At 44.2% G+C, this 23,385-nt stretch overlaps 1 protein-coding gene across 4 annotated transcripts in view; it reads right to left on the bottom strand.

Annotated features, from left to right (window-relative positions):
* srek1ip1 (SREK1-interacting protein 1) overlaps positions 1 to 23,385 on the bottom strand; it is a 66,169-nt gene that overhangs the window by 41,286 nt on the left and 1,498 nt on the right. For 3 of the 4 annotated variants that reach the window (XM_072496937.1, XM_072496935.1, XM_072496936.1), the window contains exon 2: positions 7,033 to 7,080. The exons of the other annotated variant lie outside the window; for it this stretch is intronic. In XM_072496937.1, coding sequence (XP_072353038.1) covers positions 7,033 to 7,080 — 48 coding nt within the window. The remainder of the gene's footprint in view (positions 1 to 7,032; positions 7,081 to 23,385) is intronic. 4 annotated transcript variants of the gene reach the window in all.

Raw genomic sequence — 23,385 nt, 5'->3', positions numbered from 1 at the left:
CTTCTTTATTCTCCAAATTACCTCCACCATCTAAAAAGGCACAAGTCAGGGACATAATGCAATACTCTCCAGTTGCCTGGATTGATTTACTTGCCTAAACATCCACACTATCCATCACCGATATACCAAAAACATAGAGTACAATATCTTTAGGGCAGTGTCGCAATTCAAAAGGTTCTTCAGTATCAGCTCCCAAAACCAACATTATCCACACTTATTAGGACAGGGCAGGAGATACATGGCTACACCATCACTTCAAAGACATTACCCTACCTTGGACATTTATCCCCATTCCATCATAATCGCTATATCAAAGTCTTGGAACCACCTACCCAATGGCACTTGAACACCTTCTCAGGGATGGACATCTCAAGAATGAATTAAAGAAAATTTGGTCACTTTTTAAATAAAAAAAAGGCAAAAAGTGCAAACAAGCAAACAAACAAAAGCAGAAAGATAGCTATAGGTGCCAATGTACAACAGGTACAGCACAAAACAATACATATTTGGGAGTGAATAAGACCGATGACTCAGGGACAGAATCCCCATGTTGATTCCACGGATAAATGAACCATCTGCACTCAAATAGGACACAGGCAACATTATAGACCTACATCTCAGCCATACTACAAACCAAAATGAAAGAAAAAGAATACCTCGAGAACACCAGTGCTAAAGGGAATTGATTAACTCTTTACAGCGCAGTTTAAACTCTTCTCCAGATCCAGTCTGGAACAGGCAGCTATCCTACAACATCAAGATGGCAACATGACAATAGCAAAGGGAAAGAGAGGACCCAGCAGAACCCAACCTTAATACTCGGCCTAGGGTCTCCCACAAAGGAAGTAAAAAAAGAGCAAGCACAGGAGCCACAAGCAAGAATCCAAACTTCCCCAATCCCCTCACCCACCTCCAGATCAAAGGAAAAAACAGATCACCGAACAACAAGCACCAGAACCGCCAAAAGACAAAAGGATTATGCCACCCAAAGGCAAACATAGATCCGCAACTGAATGTCACTGTCACCAAGGCTCAGTATCCAACATCACCACGGCCAGTCCTTACAGGCACCAATACAAAGAGAGAAGTAGAAGTAATGCCTCCCTAAACTCTCCAAGTCAGAGGAAACGTGAAGAAGAAGAAGAAGAACTGTCAGAACTAACCCCTTGGATCCACACACCACCTTCTAAGATATCACTACTGAGGAGGACCGGCCATTAAACTGCCGAGTGCATCTCATCTCACTCTCCAGACTAATAAGTATAATTACTGGACACAGCGTTCGGACCCTTCCCCAACCTTCACCTCTCTGGATTTGGGCCTACCCACACCGACCTTCCCCACTGCGCCCCCAAGGGAGGAAGGAGGAACCCCCGTCCAAGGATAATCAGGATACTAACCGCGATGCCGAGCTTGGCCTAGCCCAACACCACCACAGGAAAAAAGATCAGAAAATTGACTTCAAGGATTCTCTTGATACCCAAATCCCTCTTGAAACAATGCCAGTTTAATCCTTCCCCACCTCCCCAAATCATCCAATACAGATACCAACAACTAGACCAGTCATTTTCAAACTCAGGGTCATGACCCGTGGGTGGGTGGGTGTTGGGAGGGTCACGGAGCAATCGCAGGAAGAAGTGCTCAAAAGCCGCGATTGGCTTTTAAAAATGCCGGCTGGGCATTCAAGAAGCCGGCCCCCCTCCAGTGGGTCTGGCAATTCACAGGCCTCCTCCTGACATCAGTACGCTGTCCCAGGACCAGATTTTTTGTTTTTAAAATCGATGGAGTCTTCCCACCATAAGCAGCAGTAGAGTGCAGATCACGTGACCTGCACACTTGTCATCATGTGCTCTGGGCGCAAAATCAGGCAGGAGAGATTCCTCCATTTTGTAGCTGCCAGCAAGCAAGCAACAGCACTGTGCGAAGAACTGAAGATGGATCATTTTGTAATAAGGAAGATAGGCCAGCAACACAAACAGGCCAGAATCCCGCAGTTAAATTTGCTGGAAAGAGCTTCACAGGAGAGTCCACAGCAGAACAAAACAGTGCTGGTGTGAGCTCCAGGGCCTCTGATGTGCAACCCATTAAGAAGAAGTTGAAATTGGGAACAAAGCAGTATGAAAGATGATATCTTGAGGTATGGCTTTATTAATTGTACAAATACAAATCAGGATGCAAAGCCCTTGTGTATTATATAGGGAAGTACTGGCAAATGAAAGAGTAAAACCCTCAACATTTCAAAGGCATTGAAGAATGGCGAGTTAGCGGACAAGCATTTTTTTTCAAAGGATGCAGTGAGAACTTAAATTATCAGCTGAAGTCCTTAACAGAAATGAAACATTGAATGACAAAGCAAGCGAGATCTTGAGGCCAAAGCAGGCTCAACTGTCACATTAAAGGTAAGCAAAACTGGTCGCAAGTTCGGGAGGCATGGGTCGCAAAGGTTGGCAGGCATGGGCCACTATGGTCAGCCGGTTATTCAAAATGGGTCCCCGGCAAAACATTTTGAAAAACACTGGAAGAGAGCAACACCCCACGCCCCAATAGTAGGAGAAAAAGGAAACCCTCTTGGGATGCACCACCCAATAAAAGGATATTCAGAGCGGCCTCATTCACAAGAGCTCTGTCAGCAGTAAAACAGACAAAGAGGGAGACCCACACTAGGATAAACGACCGACTCCCTGCTAAAGGGGTTCCAACAAACCAGTCCTCAACAAGATGATACATGGTCTGCCCGGGTTTGAAGAAAAAACCGCAGCCGGAAATAAAAAAACTCTGTTTTTTTTTTAAAAATCGGGGACCTTCCTCTAACGTAGCAAGGACAAATCTAACTTTACCATCCACACTCCCCACCCGCTCCAGCTCCGCTCATCCTCCCGCCAAGGATAAGGAAATAGTGTCCAAATCCTGAACTTAATATTCAGCCTAACATGATAAAACCTTATTAAATCAGGATAACAATGGTGCAGGACATCAGATCCAGGACATTGACTTCCCTGAAAACAAATGAATTGACAACATTAATAGACATCCACATGATTATTAGTGAGTAAAGTCCAGGATAATATGTAAGAAACGATGTGGCCATCAGGATAAAGACCACTCTCCAAGAAAGTAGACATCCGGGGTAAGAGGATCTGAAATGGAGAGCACTCTTCAGGATTTTCCAAGGATTCCAACGAACAGAACACTTCCAACATGCCAACTCGACCGAGCCACATGGTCAATGACCTCGGCTCTAATCGGGGTCGAGGGTGGGGCAGAAAACAACCGACTGGCTCAGTCAATCCCAACCCCTCTTGACTCCAACCCAATGCCAGTTCTCAAAGACAGGATTAAATGTGCTCCATCGAATCCAAGCTGTCCATCTTCCAGATCGAGACCCCTAAGATATGACAGCAGTTTACAAATCCAGTTGGGAACACGTTGCAATGTACACAATGGGCTCCTCATTGGAGACACAGGTGACGACCAAGCTCCTCACCAGCTCCCCATCGTCCTCCCGCGAATACTTCAGGATGGACGACAGGTCATGCAACAGGAACTCAACCATGCGGAGGCGGGCTTCCACCAGGGACAGTGCTCTCTCTGCAAACAAAATCTTCTCATGTGTTGTCATTGCCTGCACAAAAAGACTCTTCGCAACTCTTGAAATTTGGCTTTGATGCCCTTTATCGTGGAGCCAAGACTATCATCTGGATCACCTTCATCCCTGCAGCTATCATCCGTTGGTGTGTACCGTATAGTCAGGGCGGGAAACCACCACCAAGACCACCACCCCAACTCACTACAGCTGCCACAAACAACAAAGATTAAAGCATGTTGTCTCGACTCAAAAGTGTTGAAACATTGACCAATAAATCTCGGTTATTGTAACAGCCATGCAAACCGAAAAAAATCATAAAAAGAATGTGCACAAGGATAAAAATAAAGATGGAAAGAGAAGCAGAGCCAGAGCTCACGAAAATCCGCCGCTTCTGTGCTCACATCACGTGGTCCCAAAAATCGGTCAAGTTAATAAAATGTAAATAAATCTGTAACATGTTGATCACAATTAACAAGTCCAAGCTTACCAAATGTTAACTTTGGCTCAGTGTAGCATTTCTACTTCTGAATCAGAAGGTGCGGGTTCAAGTTTCACTCAAGGATTTGAGCACATATTCTAGGCTGATACTTTGCTGCAGTACTACACAGAACAACTTCCCCATTATCAGAGGTGAATCTTTCAAAATAAATATTAAACCAAGATTCCATTGCCTGTACAGGTGGATGCAAAATATCCCATTGAATACTGGACTTTGGAAGAATTTGAGTTTACCATACAAGCATATCATGCAATATTAAAGTGACATTTTTATAGCACTTTGATCTCAATGAATGGTTTGCTGGGAAATTTCAGACGAGGTAAGGAGAGTTTTCTTTCCTTCCCTGTAGGACATCAGTGAACCAAGCGAGTTTTTACAACAATCTGGTCATTTTATGGTCACCATTACTGAAAATAGCTTTTATTTTTTTTAAAATCCAGATTTATTTACTGTAGATCGCAGATTATTATAAGTCAACCCTAAAAACTTTGAAAAATTCTTCCAAAGACAGGGTTCGACTTATACCAAGTATAAAATGTGAACTGCCAGTGTTGGTTTGGTGATCGTGAATTTGAAATGTGGAAAAGAAAACACCAGTAATTCATATTAAAAATCAATGTTTTATTTAATGAAATAATTCTACAAGGATAGTTTAAACCACAATCATAACCTTTTCAAAAAACGTCAAATGCATCGCCCGTGGCATTCAACTTCTTTGAATTGATGCAGAGTTTTGGCTATGGCATCATTCTAAGGATCCCAATGTGAATCAATTTGGTGCCTCAGGTTTCATAACCATCCCTCCACAACAAACCTTTTTCACCTCCATCCACTGAACTGGATATTCTGCACTTTTTGAACAATCTTGGTTGCTGGACACCTATATTGCTGATGTGTAAGTGGGTACTTGTATTTATGCATCTGTGTGGAAGGTTGGTGGAGGTTGGTGGACCAACCTTCCGCTCGTCTTCTTGTCATTTTAACATTAAGGCTTTGCTTGGCCGGGAGCCAATGTAGATCAGCGAGCACAAGAAGGTAGGGTAATGGGACTTACTGCGAGTTAAGACACGGGCAGTTGAGTTTTGGATGACCTCAAGTTTACGGACAGTACAATGTGGGAGGCCAGCCAGGAATGTTTACAATAGTCGAGCCTAGAGGTAACAAAGGCACAAATGAGGGTTTCAGCAGCAGATGAACTGAGACAGGGTGGTGGAAATAGGTAGTCTTAATGATAACATGAACATGAGGTCAGAAGCTCATCTTGATATCAAATGTCACACCCAATATTGTGTACAGACTGGCTTAATCTCGGACTGCTGCCAGGGAGAGGGACGGAATCACATAATTGATACAGTGCAGAAGGAGGCCATTTCGTCCATTGTATCAGCACTGGTTCACTGAAAGAGCAATTTACTTAGTGTGATTCTCCTGCTTTCTCCCCATAACCCTGCACATTCTCCCTTTTCAGATAATAGTCTAATTCCCTTTTGAATGCTTCTATCAAATCTCCTACCAGCCCTTTCTTCTACAAGGAAAACATCCCAAACTTCTCCAATCTATGTAACAAGGCAGCGGTGGCATAGTTGTATTGTCACTACACTAGTAATCTACAGATCCAGGATAATGCTCCGGGATCCAGGTTCAAATCCTGATGAAATTTAAGTTCAATAAAAATATTCTAGAATTGAAATTCTAATAACCATTGTTAATCGCTGTAAAAAAAAAATCATTTAGTTTATTAGTGCCCTATAGGGAAGCAATCTGCCATCCAGAGCCACACAATATGGTTGAATCATAAACGCCCTCTGAAATGGCTTAAAAAGTCACTTAGTTCAAGGGTAATCAGGGATGAGCAAGAAATGCTGGCCCAGCTAGTGTGCAACACATCCCATGAATGGATAGAAAAAAAAAATGAAGTTCCTCATCCTTGGAACAGTGAATCGTTTCTGCATCCTCTCTAATGTTCCATGTTTCATGAAGTGCAGTGCCCAGAAACACAATATCCCAGCTCTAACCCAACATAGACGTTCAACATAATCTTGCTCTTGTACTTTAAGTCCCTATCAATAAAGCCTAAGATACTATATATTTATATTAACCACATCCTCAACCTGTCCTGCCACCTTCAATGACCTATGCACACATATACTCAGGCCCCTTTTCTCTTCCACCCCTCCCCAGAGTTGTACCATTTATTTTATATTTACTCTCCAAGTCCTTCTAACCAAAACGAATTGCTTCACATTTCTCTGCGAACTTCATTAACCAACTGTCTACTCATTCCACCAACCTCCACAGAAAACAATAGCTTCAGTCTTCCCACTATTTGCAGAGCGTGTTGTCACCAGCCACATCAACAAAGTTAATATCTTCATTGACAACGTGCTTTACTATATCACTCTGACAAGTTTTTCTATATATTGATCAGCAGGTGGATTTTGACACTTAATTCTTGCCACCTTCTTCCAATAGTCACAGATCTCCTTCAGTAAAAGTTACGTCAAATACTCATGATGTTGAAAATATCTCTATGTAACATTTAAATACAAAAACAGTCACCATTCAATGTTTTATCTTAGACTGTCTGGTTCAGCAGTGTTAATAATTGTAATGTTTCAAATTTGATGTTTGTGGAAATGTAAAACTCAACAAGGTGGATTTAGACAAAAGCTAAACTGTGGAAAATCTACCTATATTTAAAATTGCAGAGAACTAGAATGCAAATTGTTTTTCATAAATAGTAAACTTTTGCTTGTAATTGCAACTATCAGGAGAAAATGTTTTGTTCCTTAAGAAAAATAACAATTATTATACAAGTGAAGGAAAATATCAGATTAACCCAGGGACAGCGAAACAGTGGATTATATTGTATTACTGCCGGTCAGAGGAACTTTCGTTAAGGGCTCTTTGTCAATAATGATAGCTATCATTTTGGTTTGCTACTTACGATATCCACATTTCTTGCATCCTGCTCGGATACTGTCTTTATTTGGGCCTGAAATGAAATACTTTAAATTAGAACTGATTTATCGCAATCTTTCTGGAACATAATTTGTTACATTGTGCATTGAGTTTTCAGTATTGCCATTTAGCATCATGTAAAATCGGAGTCATTTTTTTCCTGTAACAATGATATCATGTAAAAATAATGCTTAAAGTATTTCACTGCAGCATGCTCAAAATCCAACTAAAAACCAGTTTGCAGACACTTTTACACGAGGATGTACATTTACGGAACTGCAAGAGTACAATAATCAGGAAAGACAGAACAGAATGGAACTTCTTTCTCTAGAAGATATGAATTTTGTTTCTCGAGTTAATTAAACTTTAATGTCTAAAAGTTAGTTGTTCTTCCTTAAGGGAAGGCATTGCGGAGCCGAATTTGGGTTGGTGACACTACATGAACCTTGTGTGACCTTTGTTAGTTTACCTAGTGTGGTAACCCTCATGAGGACCACTGATCTCCATGTGGGGCTCGTGGAGTACGAGTTCCCATGGTAGAGGGCGAAGTCCGCCCAGCAGGGACCCATTACCAAGCCCTTTAAACGCTGTCCCAGACCTAGACCCGGTGTCCTGTTAGTACTGGGCTGGGACACGTCCATTGTGCGCTGTGGGTGCGGCTGTATTTTTGAATTTAGCATAAATCTATTTAACTCTTCATCTTGTGTGTCTCCTGGGTTGATACGTTGACGATGAGGAGCAAGAACAGGATTCTGTACAGCCCTGCTTAAAAAAAAATCAACTCGTAAGGAAATGTAGGAAGAGAACCCGGAATGTCACTATTCGGGAAACTTGAGCTGTATGATGCAGGCGTGGAGGATCGGCCCCAGTACGCCAAAAGAATGCATTATTTATTTTATGCGAATGGCGTAGAAGGTGACGACAGTCCAAAGATGTGCAGGTTAGGTGGATTGGCCATGATAAATTGCCCTTAGTGTCCAAAATTGCCCTTAGTGTTGGGTGGGGTTACTGGGTTATGGGGATAGGGTGGAAGTGTTGACCTTGGGTAGGGTGCTCTTTCCAAGAGACGGTGCAGACTCGATGGGCTGAATGGCCTCCTTCTGCACTGTAAATTCTATGATAATCTATGAAATCCTTTTGACCGCTTGTGGAGCCCCGCGTTTGGCAGGAGTTTATGGGAAAAAAAAATTTAAAGTACCCAATTAATTTTTTTCCAATTAAGGGGCAATTTAGCATGCCCAATCCACCTACCCTGAACATTTTTGGGTTGTGGGGGCGAAACCCAAGCAAACACGGGGAGAATGTGCAAACGCCACACGGACTGTGCAGCAGTGCTAACCATTGTGCCACCCTGCTGCCCTCCTGTTCGGCATGCGTTTGACTTACCCGGCAGTCCTGGGCTCAAAGGTTTTGAATGAACTTGTAAAATTAGTAGCAAACCACTACGGCCCGAAACCATCGTTATTTCTCCTGTGCTACATGTTCAATACAGCTGGAAGAATCCCTGGATAGTCTGTAACGGAATTCCTGACCAGGCTCAGGAAATTGGCGGAACACTGAATGTGGACATTAAATATGGGTCATCCCTGCTGCAGCTCCTATGGGACCGACAGGCATGTGGGATAAACAACATCACAACAGAGAAAACAACTTACAGAACCCGCCCTGGGCCTTAAAACAACCATAGAACGAGTGATGTCCCTGGAAAATGCTGACAAGGTGGCCAGGAACTTCAAGATTCAATGGACTACAGCGTGCTTAACATCGGGTGACCGTATAGGAAAATCTGGCTCCCCGCAGAAAGCACCTCTGCACCCCAAACACAACCTGTTCACCACTCAGCCACAGCATGCAAGCTGTCGATGGTCACAAAATCCCAGAAACGTTAGGGAAGCTTTCCCGGTGGATTTCGGGGAACAGTCGCAAAGAGTGCTGTACCTACGGTCGAAGGATACAGCTGGGTAAAGGCTGCCAGAAGTGTCAGTCTGTATACCGCTTAGGTTGGAGGCCAAAGCTACCTCAGGCCTGGGCCTTGTAAATTCACAAATCCACAAACCCGAACAGGAAAAACTGATGTAGCTAAACTGCATCACCACCCCCAAAGTTTTTCCATTCAAAATTGAACTCCAGATCAACAGCCACCCCTTGGAAATGGAAGCGCACACAGGAACTGCTGTCTCCATTATAGGAGAGCTGACCTTCAGACACCTCCGAGCAGGCATGTCACCCCTGGGCTTGCGAGACACCAAGGCCAGGCTAGCCACATACACAGGGGAGCCTCTATGAATGAACCACCGTGACCCTAATCTGTCCAGCAATAGAAGGTCAGACACCCTCTAATAATTGTACAAGGACCAGGACCCAGTTTTCTATGCAGAGACTGGATGCAAAAAATCTGATTCGACTGGCAGAAAATTTTCAAAATGTGAACTAGAGTCCAACACAAAGTCATCGGGATATATCCCGAGGTATATCAGGAAAGCCTTGACAAAAATCTACATAGATCCAGAGGTCCTACCCAAGTACTTTAGAGCGCAACCAGTCCCCTATGTCTTGCTCACCAAGGGAAGCACGGTGGCACAAGTGATTAGCACTGTGGCTTCACAGCGCCAGGGTCCCAGGTTCGATTCCCCGCTGGGTCACTGTCTGTGCGGAGTCTGCCCGTTCTCCCCGTGTCTGCGTGGGTTTCCTCCGGGTGCTCCGGTTTCCTCCCACAGTCCAAAGACGTGCAGGTTAGGTGGATTGGCCATGATAAATTGCCCTTAGTGACCAAAAAGGGTTAGGAGGAGTTATTGGGTTATGGGGATGGGGTGGAAGTGAGGGCTTAAGTGGGTTGGTGCAGAATCGATGGGCCGAATGGCCTCCTTCTGCACTGTATCTTCTATGTAAGACAGAGGCCCAACGTAGGCAGCTAAAACGCCTTGGTGTTATATACCTGGTAGTATTTGCGGAGTAGTTCCGACAAGTTCCGAGGAGTACACATCTCCAAAAATCTCCATTGCTTTCGATCGGATCCAACCGAGCACTATTCTTGGCGGCTTAAGAGTACTCTTTTGAACACTGCCCCCAGAAACACGCACACAGGGTGTCAGTCGCTTACCGCTGCCCACAAGCTCACCCAGTCCTGCCAGTAATGGACAAAGTTCTCATTACTTTAAAAACCTTATGGACACTCACCCACGTCGACGTTACCACCAAGAAAGCACAACAGCGCCAGTACTTCCTCAGGAAACTAAGGAAATTCGGCATGTCTACATTAACTCTTACCAACTTTTACAGATGCACCATAGAAAGCATCCTATCTGGCTGCAACACAGCCTGGTATGACAACTGCTCGGCCCAAGACCGCAAGAAACTTCAGAGAGTCGTGAACACAGCCCAGTCCATCACATGAACCTGCCTCCCATCCATTGACTCCATCTACACCTCTCGCTGCCTGGGGAAAGTGGGTAGCATAATCAAAGACGCCTCCCACCTGGCTTACTCAGTCTTCCAACTTCTTCCATTGGGCAGGAGATACAAAAGTACAAACAGACTGAAAAACAGCTTCTTCCCCGCCATTACCAGACTCCTAAATGATCCTTTTATGGACTGATCTCATTAACACTACACTTCTGTATGCTTCACCCGATGCCGGTGCTTATGTAGTTACATTGTGTACCTTGTGTTCCCTATTATGTATTTTCTTTTATTTCCTTTTCTTTTCATGTACTTAATGATCTGTTGAGCTGTTCGCAGAAAAACACTTTTGACTGTACCTTGGTACACGTGACAATAAACAAAATCCAATCCAACAAGTTGGCTACCTTTGTGGAGTCTACGAATTAACTTTCAACAGAGCCTCCAACTTTGACTGGTACCCCATACTGCACATCGAAGATCAGCATGTAAAACTGGCTGGGTGCCATACATTTCCAAGCTGGACAGAAGCCATGCATGCCTTCAGCTGCAGCTTGATTTAGCATCCAGGAAATCCGTCACCATCAACACCCATACGGGGTTATATGAATACACTCGCCCGCCTTTCAGGGTCTCATTGGTGTGCGGCATTTTCTAGCGCAGAAAGAAAAATATCCTTCAAGGGCTGCCTAGGGTGGCAATGTACCTGGATGATATATTAATCACAGGGTTAATACTTGTGCAAACTTGGAGGAAGACCTGCAGCGATTCTACAATGCAGGCATCCACCGAAAAAGTGCATGTTTCAGGCGGGTGAGGTAACATACCTTGGATACCACGTCGATAAAGACAGCCTGCACCCTGTAGAGGACAAAGTAAAGGCCATAAAATACGAACCAACCTCGCGAAACACAATGGAGTTGGAAGTCATTCAACTATTATGGGAGATTTACCTCCAGCCTGGCCACCTACGATGCATTTACAAAACTAAAGCAACAGTTGCTGTCATCCAGCATCTTGGCTCACTACGATCCCAGAAGACCATTGGTACTAACATGCAATGCCGCTCTGTATGGAGTAGGGGCAATCCTCTCCCATCGATGGAACAGACTGATTGCATACACATCATGAACCCTTGCGGATGCGGAGTGCGCTATGCGCAAAATCGAAAAAAAAAAAGCCTGGCTGTGATATTTGGAGTGAAGAAATTCCATCTGTACGTCTACGGTTGATACTTTACAATAATCACAGATCATAAACCACTGGTGGGCCTAAAGTGATCCTTCCCATTGCTTTGGCTCGGATCCAACCGGGCATTATTGTTGATGGCTTAACAGTACTCCTTCGAACACCGCCCAGAAACACACATAGGGCGTCAGTCGCTTACCGCTGACCACAAGCTCACCGAGTCCTGCCAGTAATAGACAAAGTTATCATTACTTTAAAAACCTTATGGATACCCTGCCCATTGCGCAAAGCAAACCCAGGCATGACCAGAAGGACATCATGCTGGCAAAGTTTTGCCACATGATCCTAAGTGGCCGAATTCAAAGACACCCTGCAGGAGGACCTAAAGCCCTTCCACCTAAATGCCTAGAATTCAGCATGGATGACATCATCATCCTATAGGGAGCCCAAGTGGTCGTCCCTCGTCCATGCCAGTGGCCAGTTTTGAAGGAGCTACAAATTCCTGGGGTACAGGTACACACACGCACACTTAGCCAGGCTGTTTATTGGGTCAATGTTTTTAATCTTGTATGTCCATCCATTTGTAATGGGCTTTGACTATCAGGTGTCCTCCATGACTTCCAGCACCACCATAGAGAAACTCTGGTAGTCATTTTGTACTCATGGGATGTTGGAGGTCCTCGTGTTCGACAATGGGACCCCCTTCACCAGTGGAGAATTCCAGGTCTTCGCGAACTGCAACAGGATGAAACACATCCGAAAGGCACCATACCAATTCGAATGGCCTGGCCGATCAGGTGGTCCAAACGTTTAAAAGAAGCATAAAGAAACAGACAGCCAGCTCTTTCGACACCAAACTGACTTAGTTCCCCATCAATTAGAGGACCATGCCACATGCTATGACAGAGATTTGTGCCAGTGAAATTGCTCATGCGGCGACGCCTTCGGACCTGACTCAGTCTATTGTTTTCCAACCTAGGTAGGAAAGTGGAGTCAAAACAAAAGTCCCAGAAAAAAAATTACAATATCCGACAGGACCTTCAGGCCAGGAGATACTAATAATCTGTTATTTTTGAGATGGACCCTCTTGGTTCCCAGAAGTTGTAGTGGAAAAGACTGGTCCGTGTCGTACAAGGTCAAGACCAGGGTGAGGACCTTAGAAACAAAAAACATATGGACCATTTCAGTAGCAGAGAACCTTCTACTGCAGAAACTACTCTGGGTGGGGCATAGCCTTCAACGTTCTTGGAAACTAGCTCCAGGGAGGGTACTTAACCCACTTTAAACCAAGCGTCATCCCTCAAGAGGACAAGACTCTGGCTCACAAATGGAGACTGAAGTGACTCATCAGCAATTGGATATCAACGTAGAGAAAGAGCCTCCATCTGTGGCCTTTCAACATTTGGCTAGGACGTGATAATCCCCCATCCACTCACAACCGTACATATGGTTCCCCTGACGGTGGACACAGGAGAGTGCACAAAGAAGACCCCATCATTGTGGGAGTGAGGGGGATGAACTGGATTTTGGGGGGGGGGGGGGGGTGAGGGACGGCTGGTGGTTTTTATAACCCTCATGAGAACCACGGATAAACACTCATCGATCTCCCAGTGGGGCTCATGGATTAGAAGTTCCCATGGTAACGGGCGGAGGTTACAGAGCTGTTTAAATGCTGTCCCAGGCGTTCTGCTGCAGCAGAGAAACAGGCCATTTGGCTCATCTTGTTTATGCCAATGTTATGTCCTACAAGAGACTCTTACCACTGTAATTCATCCTACCCCATCAACAACATTTCTATTCCTTTCTCCCCCATATGCGTATCTAGCTTATTCTTAAATGCGTCTATGCTATTTCCCTCATTACTCAACTTAGCAAATGCCACATTCTCACCACTCACAGTTAAGGGGTTTCTCCTATATTGCTTATTGGACTTATTAGTAACTATCACAATTCTAACCGCTTGTGGACTCCCCATAAGTGGAAACATCATTTTTAGGACTACTCTTTCAAACTTTTAAGATCTGTAACAGGTCACCTCTCGGTCTTGTCTTTACTGAAAATAAATAACATGGCCTGTCAGTCTTTTCTGATTGTTGTGAACTCTTAGTTCTGGTACCATTCTTGTAAATTGAATTATAGAATGCTTACAGCACAGAAGACAGCCATTTAACTAATTTTGTGCATGCCAGTTTTCCACAAAAGCAACTCAGTTGGTATCACTCTATTAACCTTTCCCTGTCGCCTTACAACATTTTTTCTCCTCAGCTGCATATCCAACAAACACTTTTTTGCATTTTCTCTTGTACTTCAAGGCCTTTTTGTTATATGGAGAGTAGAACGTTGCATAGGACTTCAAAAAAGTTTTCATACAAGGTCAAGATAACTTTTCTTCATTTCAATTATATTCATCTAGAAACAAACTCCAGTGCATTAAAAAAAAAAAATATATATATATATATATATATATATATATATTTCACTCATAAAATTTATAAAAATACTTTATACGGCAGTTCAAGGTTGACTTTATATAAAGCTCAAGTAAGATCAGTTTATTCCAATACAGTACGTGGCACCCTGAGGTACCTCACTAAACTTCAATTATAGCTTGTTATTTACAGTATCCATTCCATGTCAAACACACAGCCCGAGCTGTTTTACAGTTTCTGACCCTCAGTGTACAATAGCAGAAAGGGGTTGTGATATGGTCCAGTTAAGGGCCAGTAACTTGATGTTTAAAGTTTGAAATTCCAGTTGTCCACAAGATTCCATGGTTTTGAAAAAAACAAAATAAACTTTTCAAAGTCAGAAAAGTAAAAATATGTAATATCGGTCTTATACTCTAAACATTCAAAATTAACAGGAGGCAAATGTGAAGTAACGGAAACTATAGTAGAGCACACCACACTGCAAACAGGTAAATTGAAACCAGTGAACCATAAGATCCAGTCACTCCAAGACGTTGTAGCTTTTCAGTGAATACATTCAAACTAATATAGCTTTAATTCCGAAAACCAAACATCTCTTTGGAATGCACTTATTTCCAAGCATTTCCAGTTCTCCAGCTAAGTAAGCCCACCTGCTGTTATAGAATCTTACCTTTCTAGCTGCTAACCCCTTAAATCCACATGGCGCCAACTTACATACATTACAGCGCAGTACAGGCCCTTCGGCCCTCGATGTTGCGCCGACCTGTGAAACCACTCTAAAGCCCATCTACACTATTCCCTTATCGTCCATATGTCTATCCAATGACCATTTGAATGCCCTTAGTGTTGGCGAGTCCACTACTGTTGCAGGCAGGCATTCCACACCCTTACTACTCTGAGTAAAGAACCTACCTCTGACATCTGTCCTATATCTATCTCCCCTATGTCCACTCGTGCTAGCCATCACCATCCGAGGAAAAAGGCTCTCACTGTCCACCCTATCTAATTCTCTGATCATCTTGTATGCCTCAATTAAGTCACCTCTTAACCTTCTTCTCTCTGACGAAAACAGCCTCAAGTCCCTCAGCCTTCCCTCATAAGACCTTCCCTCCATACCAGGCAACATTCTGGTAAATCTCCTCTGCACCCTTTCCAATGCTTCCACATCCTTCCGATAATGCAGCGACCAGAATTGCACGCAATACTCCAAATGCAGCCGCACCAGAGTTTTGTACAGCTGCAACATGGTCTCATGGCTCCGAAACTCAATCCCTCTACCAATAAAAGCTAACACACCGTACGCCTTCTTAACAACCCTCTCAACCTGGGTGGCAACTTTCAGGGATCTATGTACATGGACACCGAGATCTCTCTGCTCATCCACACGACCAAGAATCTTACCATTAGCCCAGTGCTCAGTCTTCCTGTTATTCCTTCCAAAATGAATCACCACACACTTTTCTGCATTAAACTCCATTTGCCACCTCTCAGCCCAGCTCTGCAACTTATCTATGTCCCTCTGTAACTTGTAGCATCCACCCGCACAGTCCACAACTCCACCGACTTTAGTGTCATCTGCAAATTTACTCACCCATCCTTCTACGCCCTCCTCCAGGTTATTTATAAAAATGACAAACAGCAGTGGCCCCAAAACAGATCCTTGTGGTACACCACTAGTAGCTGGACTCCAGGCTGAACATTTCCCATCAACCACCACCCTTTGTCTTCTTCCAGCTGGGCAATTTCTGATCCAAACTGCTAAATCACCCTGAATCCCATGCCTCCGTATTTTCTGCAATAGCCTACCGTGGGGAACCTTATCAAAACCTTTACTGAAATCCATATACACCACATCAACTGCTTTACCCTCATCCACCTGCTTGGTCACCTTCTGAAAGAACTCAATAAGGTTTGTGAGGCACCATCAACCCTTCACAAAACCGTGTTGACTATCTCTAATCAAATTATTCCTTTCCAGATGATTATACATCCGATCTCTTATAAACCTTTCCAAGATTTTGCCCACAACAGAAGGCTCACTGGTCTATAGTTACCGGGATTGTCTCTACTCCCCTTCTTGAACAAGGGGACAACATTTGCTATCCTCCAGTCTTCTGGCACTATTCCTGTAGACAAAGATGACTTAAAGATCAAAGCCACTGGGCTCAGCAATCTCCTCCCTAGCCTCCCAGAGAATCCTAGGATAAATCCCATCCGGCCCAGGGGACTTATCTATTTTCACACTTTCCAGAATTGCTAACACCTCCTCCTTATGAAACTCAAGCCCTTCTAGTCTAGTAGCCTGTATCGCAGTATTCTCCTCAACAACATAGTATTCACACAGGAAAAAGACAAACAAAAAATATTCATTTAGCACCTCTCCTATCTCCTCGGACTCCACGCACAACTTCCCACTACTGTCCTTGACTGGCCCTCCTCTTACCCTAGTCATTCTTTTATTCCTGACATATCTATAGAAAGCTTTAGGGTTATCCTTGATCCTACCTCCCAAAGACTGCTCATGTCCCCTCCTGGCTCTTCTTAGCTCGCTCTTTAGGTTCTTCCTTGCTAACTTGTAACTCTTGAGCGCCCGAACTGAACCTTCACGTCTCATCTTTACACAAGTCTCCTTCTTCCTCTTGACAAGTGTTTCAACTGCTTTAGTAAACCACGGTCCCTCGCTCGACCACTTCCTCCCTGCCTGACAGGTACATACGTATCAAGGGCACGCAGTAGCTGTTTCTTGAACAAGCTCCACATTTCCATTGTGCCCATCCCCTGCAGTTTTCCTCTCCATCCGATGCATCCTAAGTCTTGCCTCATCGCATCATAATTGCCTTTCCCCCAGCTATAACTCTTGCCCTGCGGTATATACCTATCCCTTTCCATCACTAAAGTAAACGTAATCGAATTGTGGTCACTATCACCAAAGTGCTCACCTACCTCCAAATCGAACACCTGTCCTGGTTCATTACCCAGTACGAAATCCAATATGGCTTCGCCTCTCGTTGGCCTATCTACATACTGTGTCAGGAAACTCTCCTGCACACATTGGACAAAAACGGACCCATCTAAAGTACTCGAACTGTAGCGTTTCCAGTCAATATTTGGAAAGTTAAAGTCCCCCATAACAACTACCCTGTTACTTTCGCTCCTATCCAGAATCATCTTTGCAATCCTTTCCTCTACATCTCTGGAACTTTTCGGAGGCCTATAGAAAACCCCTAACAGGGTGACCTCTCCTTTCCTGTTTCTAACCTCAGCCCATACTACCTCAGTAGACGAGTCCTCATCAAACGTCCTTTCTGCCACCATAATACTGTCCTTGACTAACAATGCCACCCCTCCCCCTCTTTTACCACCTTCCCTGAGCTTACTGAAATATCTAAACCCCGGCACCTGCAACAACTATTCCTGTCCCTGCTCTATCCATGTCTCCGAAATGGGCACAATATCGAAGTCCCATGTACCAACCCATGCCACAAGTTCACCCACCTTATTCCGAATGCTCCTGGCATTGAAGAAGACACACTTTAAACCACCTTCCTGCCTGCCGGTACACTCCTGCAACTTTGAAACCTTACTCATGACCTCACTACTCTCAACCTCCTGTACACTTGAGCTACAATTCAGGTTCCCAATCCCCTGCTGAACTAGTTTAAACCCTCCCGAAGAGCATTAGCAAATTTCCCCCCCAGGATATTGGAACTCCTCTGGTCCAGGTGTAGACCATCCCATTTGTAGAGGTCCCACCTACCCCAGAATGAGCCCCAATTATCCAGGAATCTGAACCCCTCCCTCCTGCACCATCCCTGTAGCCACGTGTTCAGCTCCTCTCTCTCCCTATTCCTCGTCTCCCTAGCACATGGCACGGGTAACAACCCAGAGATAATAACTCTGTTTGTCCTAGATCTAAGTTTCCACCCTAGCTCCCTGAATTCCTGCCTTACATTCCTATCCCCTTTCCTACCTATGTCGTTGGTACCTATGTGGACCACGACTTGGGGCTGCTCCCCCTCCCCCTTAAGGATTCCGAAAACAACTTTTGAGTATAATAAATCCCATTTTCTACATTTAAACTTTAATCTTCCCAGAATTAAACATTACCTCTAAAATATTAGCGTGAATTAGATATGCATCACACTGTGACTATGCGGCAGCCGCTCCAAAGCTTAGTGTATCCTTTAACATGTAGTCCTGGACCTTAGAATGTGCTACTCCGCAACACTCATTCCTGCATTGACAACTCGAAGACCAAAAGGTTTTGGGCACACCAAAGAACATCTGTCACCGAGTTGATGGTCCTCCAGCAGCAGTTGATGTTATCTCAGTGCCTTTCCCGGAGAACAGTCTACAGAGCACAGAGCCAGAGTTGCAGAGCTGCTTGCAATAAATCTCGACAAAACCCCTGCCTCTATTTCCAGATCTGCTTTGCAAAGGCACAACAGTCTTGCCCCCACCTCAGCTGCCTTGAGGGAACATGTGGATGGGGATGAGACTCCAGTCATGCAGGAGGGATTTTATGAGGCTCTTTTCACAACAAACCAAGCCATATTTTGGTGCTTGTTTGAAGGTTCTGATGACGAGGCAATTTGCCAAACAACTTTGATGGTCTGTTCAAAGACCTGTCCGACGGAATCTACTACCGCTCTTTCTCGCAGGATCTTGAGGTGGTTACGAATGGACCACTGCCTGATGGCCTCGTGGTCAAAGGTGTTTTTCAGCATGAACTTTTCCATGAGGGATAGTCGGTATGGCATGGTCCAACTGAATGGAGAGTTCCATTGCAACATGGCCTGCTCAATCCTTTGCAGCAATGGGCATAAGTAGAACCTCAGTATGTAGTAACACTTGGTGTTTGTGTATTGGGGGTCTACGCACGGCCATACACAAAAGGTGGTCAACAGAAGGGTGATGTTAGGTATTTACCCTCCCTTATTGATATTTGTTCATCATGTCCATGATTTACATTTGCTCCCGAGGCCAGTTTGAAATAGTACAGGTGCATATCAGTTTGTCATCCAACAATGGATCTGTGCAGAAAATGGCGACTTTGTCCACAAACATGGAAGTTTTGATGAGAGTGGCTCTGGAGCCTGGGATTGCCACCATAGATATACATAATCTTCAGGTCACGGATGAATGCATTCTTAATATCCATTCTGCACCAGATTTGCAAATCACTTTGTTAAGTTTTTTCACAAGAGTCATAGAGGTCCACAGCAGAGAAAAGGCCCTTCGGCCCATTGCATCTGCGCCAGTCAAAATCAACCACCCATCGCATTTTCCAGCACTTGACCGTAGTCTTGTCCACCTTTGTATCGCAAGTGCACACCTAAATACTTCTTAAATATTATGAGGGTCTCTGCCTCCTCCACCATTTCAGGCAGCGAGTTCCAGACTCCCACAACCCTCTGGGGTGAAATAGTTTTTCCTCGCATTCCCTCTAAATCTCCTGCCTCTTACTTTAAATCTATGACCCCTGGTCATTGATCCTTCCACCAAGGGGAAAGGTTTCTTCCCATCTACTTTATCTATGACTTTCATAGCTTTATACATCTCAATTATGCCCCCCCCTCAGTCTCCTCTGCTCCAAGGAAAACAACCTCAGTCTATCCAATCTCTCTTCCAAGTTGAAACCCTCCAGCCCAAATAACATCCTGGTAAATCTCCTCTGTACCCTTTGAAGTGCTATTATATTGTTCCTATAATGAGGATTCCAGAACTGCACACAATACTCTAGCTGTGGCCTAAACAACATTTTATACAGTTCCAGCATAACCTCCCTGCTTTTAAACTCTATGCCTCGGCTAATAAAGGCAATATGCCCTCGTAACCACTGTATCCACCTGCCCTGCTACCTTAAGGGACGAGTGTACATACACACCAAGGTCCCCCTGATCTTCGGTGCTTCCCATGGTCCTGCCATATATCATGTATTCCCTTGCCTTGTTTATCCTGCCCAAGTGCATCCCCTCACACTTATCCGGATTGAATTCCATTTGCCACCGTTCAGCCCATCTGACCAGTCGGTCTATATCCTCCTATAATCGAAGACCATCCTCCTATTTACTACCCCACCAATTTTCATATAATCCACGAACATATCAACCCTCCTACATTCATATCTAAATCATTTACATAAACCATAAACAGCAAGGGCGCCAACACGGATTCCTGCGGGACCCCACTGGGCCCAGGCTTCCACTCAGAAAAACACACCTCCCCCATCACCCAATGCTTCCTAGTCCCAATTGCCCACATTTGGCCCAGAACCTTCTATACCCAGCTTTCCCATATAACTGTCGAAATGCCTTTTAAAAGAGAAAATTGTACCCGCCTCTACTACTGCCTCTGGCAGCTTGTTCCAGACACCCACCACCCTGTGTGTGAAAATATTGCCCCAATCAACTTTTGAAAGTTCCTGTCTAATACCATCAAAATTGGTCTTGCCCCAATTTAGAATTTTAACCTTTGGGCCAGACCTATCATTCTCCATAGCTATCTTAAAACTAATGGAATTATGGTCACTGGTCCCAAAGTGATCCCTCACTAATACCTCTGTCACCTACTCTTACTTATTTCCCAAGAGGTCAAGTTTTGCCTCTTTTCTAGTTGGGCCATCCACATGCTGAATGAGAAATTCCTCCTGAATACATTCAACAAATTTCTCTCCACCCAAGCCCCTAACGCTATGGCTGTCCCAGTCAGTGTTGGGAAAGTTAAAGTCCCCAACTATTACCACCCTACTTTTCTTGCAGCCGTCTGTAATATCCTTACAAATTTGCTCTTCAATTTCTCGCTGACTATTTGGGGGCCTGGAGTACAATCCTATCAAAGTGATCTCTCCCTTCTTATATTTCAGTTCTACCCAGAGAAATTCAGTGGGCGAACCCTCGAATATATCCCCTCTCAGTACTGCCATGGTATTCCCCCTAATTAAAAACGCAACTCCTCCAGAAATTCTCTCTTACCTGCTGTTCTATCTTTGCTATAGCATTCGTATCCTGGAATATTGAGCTGCCAGTCCTGCCCCTCCCTCAGCCATTTTTCAGTCATAGCTATATATTCCAGTCTCATGTACCCATCCATGCCCAGAGTTCTCCTGCCTTGCCCATCAGGCCACTTGCATTGAAATAAATGCAGTTTAATCTGGACTTTCCTGGCTCTCTGCCCTGCTTTCTCAAACCATCTGTCCGGTCATGTTTTGTACATGCTTAGTGTGTTTTATTTCTCTTAGCTTTACTGGATCCATTCATGGAGTTATCCACATTCTCTGTACTCTGTTCTGTGGCCGTTTTTGATTTTTGACTTTGGTTTCTCTGCCTTTCACTTTTCCCCTTACTGCCTTTTGTTTCTGTCCACACTTTATTTCCCTCCGACTTCCTGCAACAGTTCCCACCCCCCTGCCACATTAGTTTAAACCCTCCTTAATGGGTCCTACGCTTCCTCAAGCTATCCTTTTACCCTTAATGTAAAACGTAAGATTTTCCTTTATTTTACCTGCCAATATCCTTTCATGTACCTTTTGCTCTCCTAATTTCCTTTCTAACTTCCTTCTTGCACATTCTACATGCCTCTAGGGCTTCTGTTTTGAGCCCTTGATATCTGCCATAAGCCTCCCTTTTTCACCTTATCCAATGCTGTTTTGAGCCCTTGATATCTGCCATAAGCGTCCATTTTTCACCTTATCTAAAGCGGTTATATCCCTTGGTATTCAGGGTTCACTCGATTTGTTGGTCCCACCCTTTTTCATGATTGGAACATGTTGGACCAGCACTCACCCTATTTCCTTCTTCAATCCGTCCCACTGTTCTGTCACAGATTTATCTAAAAGTATCTGCTCCCAGTGCACTCTGGGCAAATCATACCTGTTATTATTAAAATCGACCTTCCCTCAGTTTAGAACTTGGATTTCAGGCCCTTGTCTTTTTCCACAACAATCTTGAATCTAACGGGTGTTATGATCACCATCTGCAAAATGACTGATACTTCAACCACGTGTCCGGCTTTGTTACCTAAAATTACGCCCCAAGGCTGTCCCTTTTCTCCTTTTTGGTTTTTAAGTTCTGCCCACATGGCCTCATTTGAGGAGTTTCTAAGATGTTGCCCCTCCTTACTGCTGTAATAGACTCCCTGGTCAAAATTGCGACACGTCCTCTTCTTTTACCTCCTTCTCCGTCTCGTCTGAAGATCCTATATCCTGGAATATTGAGCTGTCAATCCTGTCCCTCTCTCAACCATGTCTCAGTGACAGCAATAACATCATACACCACGTTTTAATTTGTGCCCTCAACTAAACTGCTTTATTCGTCAGGCACCTTGCAGTAAAATAAATACTATTCAATCTTGCCAAACTCCCTTGTGACTTAACTGGTCTAGAAATTCTATGCTGCCTTCCTGACTCACTAGAGGTCTCTTAATTTTGGCTGTGCATCTCTTCCTGCTGAACTTTCTCTCAGCTTCCCATCCCCCTGCAAGTTACTTTAAACCCTCCCTAACAGCACAAGCAAACTTCCCTGCAAGGATGCTGGTCCCTCCTGCACATCTCTCCAGCTACATATTCATCTGGATTAACCTTGTGTTCCTAAACATCTATAGATGTGGAGTGAACTGGCAAGCCTGTATTTGACCCATCCCTAGTATTTACCCTTGAACTGAATGGCTTGCTTGGTCATTACAGTGAGTGATTAAGAGTCAACCTATGGGTCTGGAGTCAATCACATGTCGTCCTGATGAGGTAAGGATGGCAGATTTCCTTCCTTAAAAGGATATTAATATAATAATCGCTTGTCACAAGTAGGCTTCAATGAAGTTACTGTGAAAAGCCCTGGTCGTCACATTCCAGTGCCTGTTCGGGGAGGCCGGTCCAGGAAAACAAACCGTTCTTGTGGTTGCATTTAAGAATTCCGTTCCCTCTAAACCTTTCACACCACAGTTAAGGTTGGGAAAGTTGAAATCGCACACTATCACGACCATATTATTTTAACGGACCATATGGGCGACAATGGCTGATAGTTTAATGATCATATTACTTATTTATCGTATTTAAATTCCACCAGCTTCCATGTTGCAATTTGAACCCATATCCCCAGCGAATCAACCTGGGTCTCTGCATTACAGGTCCAGTGACATTACTACGACACCACTGTCTCCCCTTTCTGCATACAAGTTACTTAGCCTGTCCTTAATCGTTGCTATAGCAAAACTCAAATCACTATTGAGAAGAGGTTCAACATTGGATAAGCTGCACCAGTTCAACCTTCTACAAACTACGACAATGAGTTTTTGACAACAAAGACCTGCGCATCATGCTTCACAAG

Source organism: Scyliorhinus torazame, chromosome 3, assembly GCF_047496885.1.
Source record: "Scyliorhinus torazame isolate Kashiwa2021f chromosome 3, sScyTor2.1, whole genome shotgun sequence".
NCBI lineage: Eukaryota > Metazoa > Chordata > Chondrichthyes > Carcharhiniformes > Scyliorhinidae > Scyliorhinus > Scyliorhinus torazame.
Note: the sequence above shows the minus strand (reverse complement) of the source record. Positions and strands in the feature narration are given on the sequence as shown.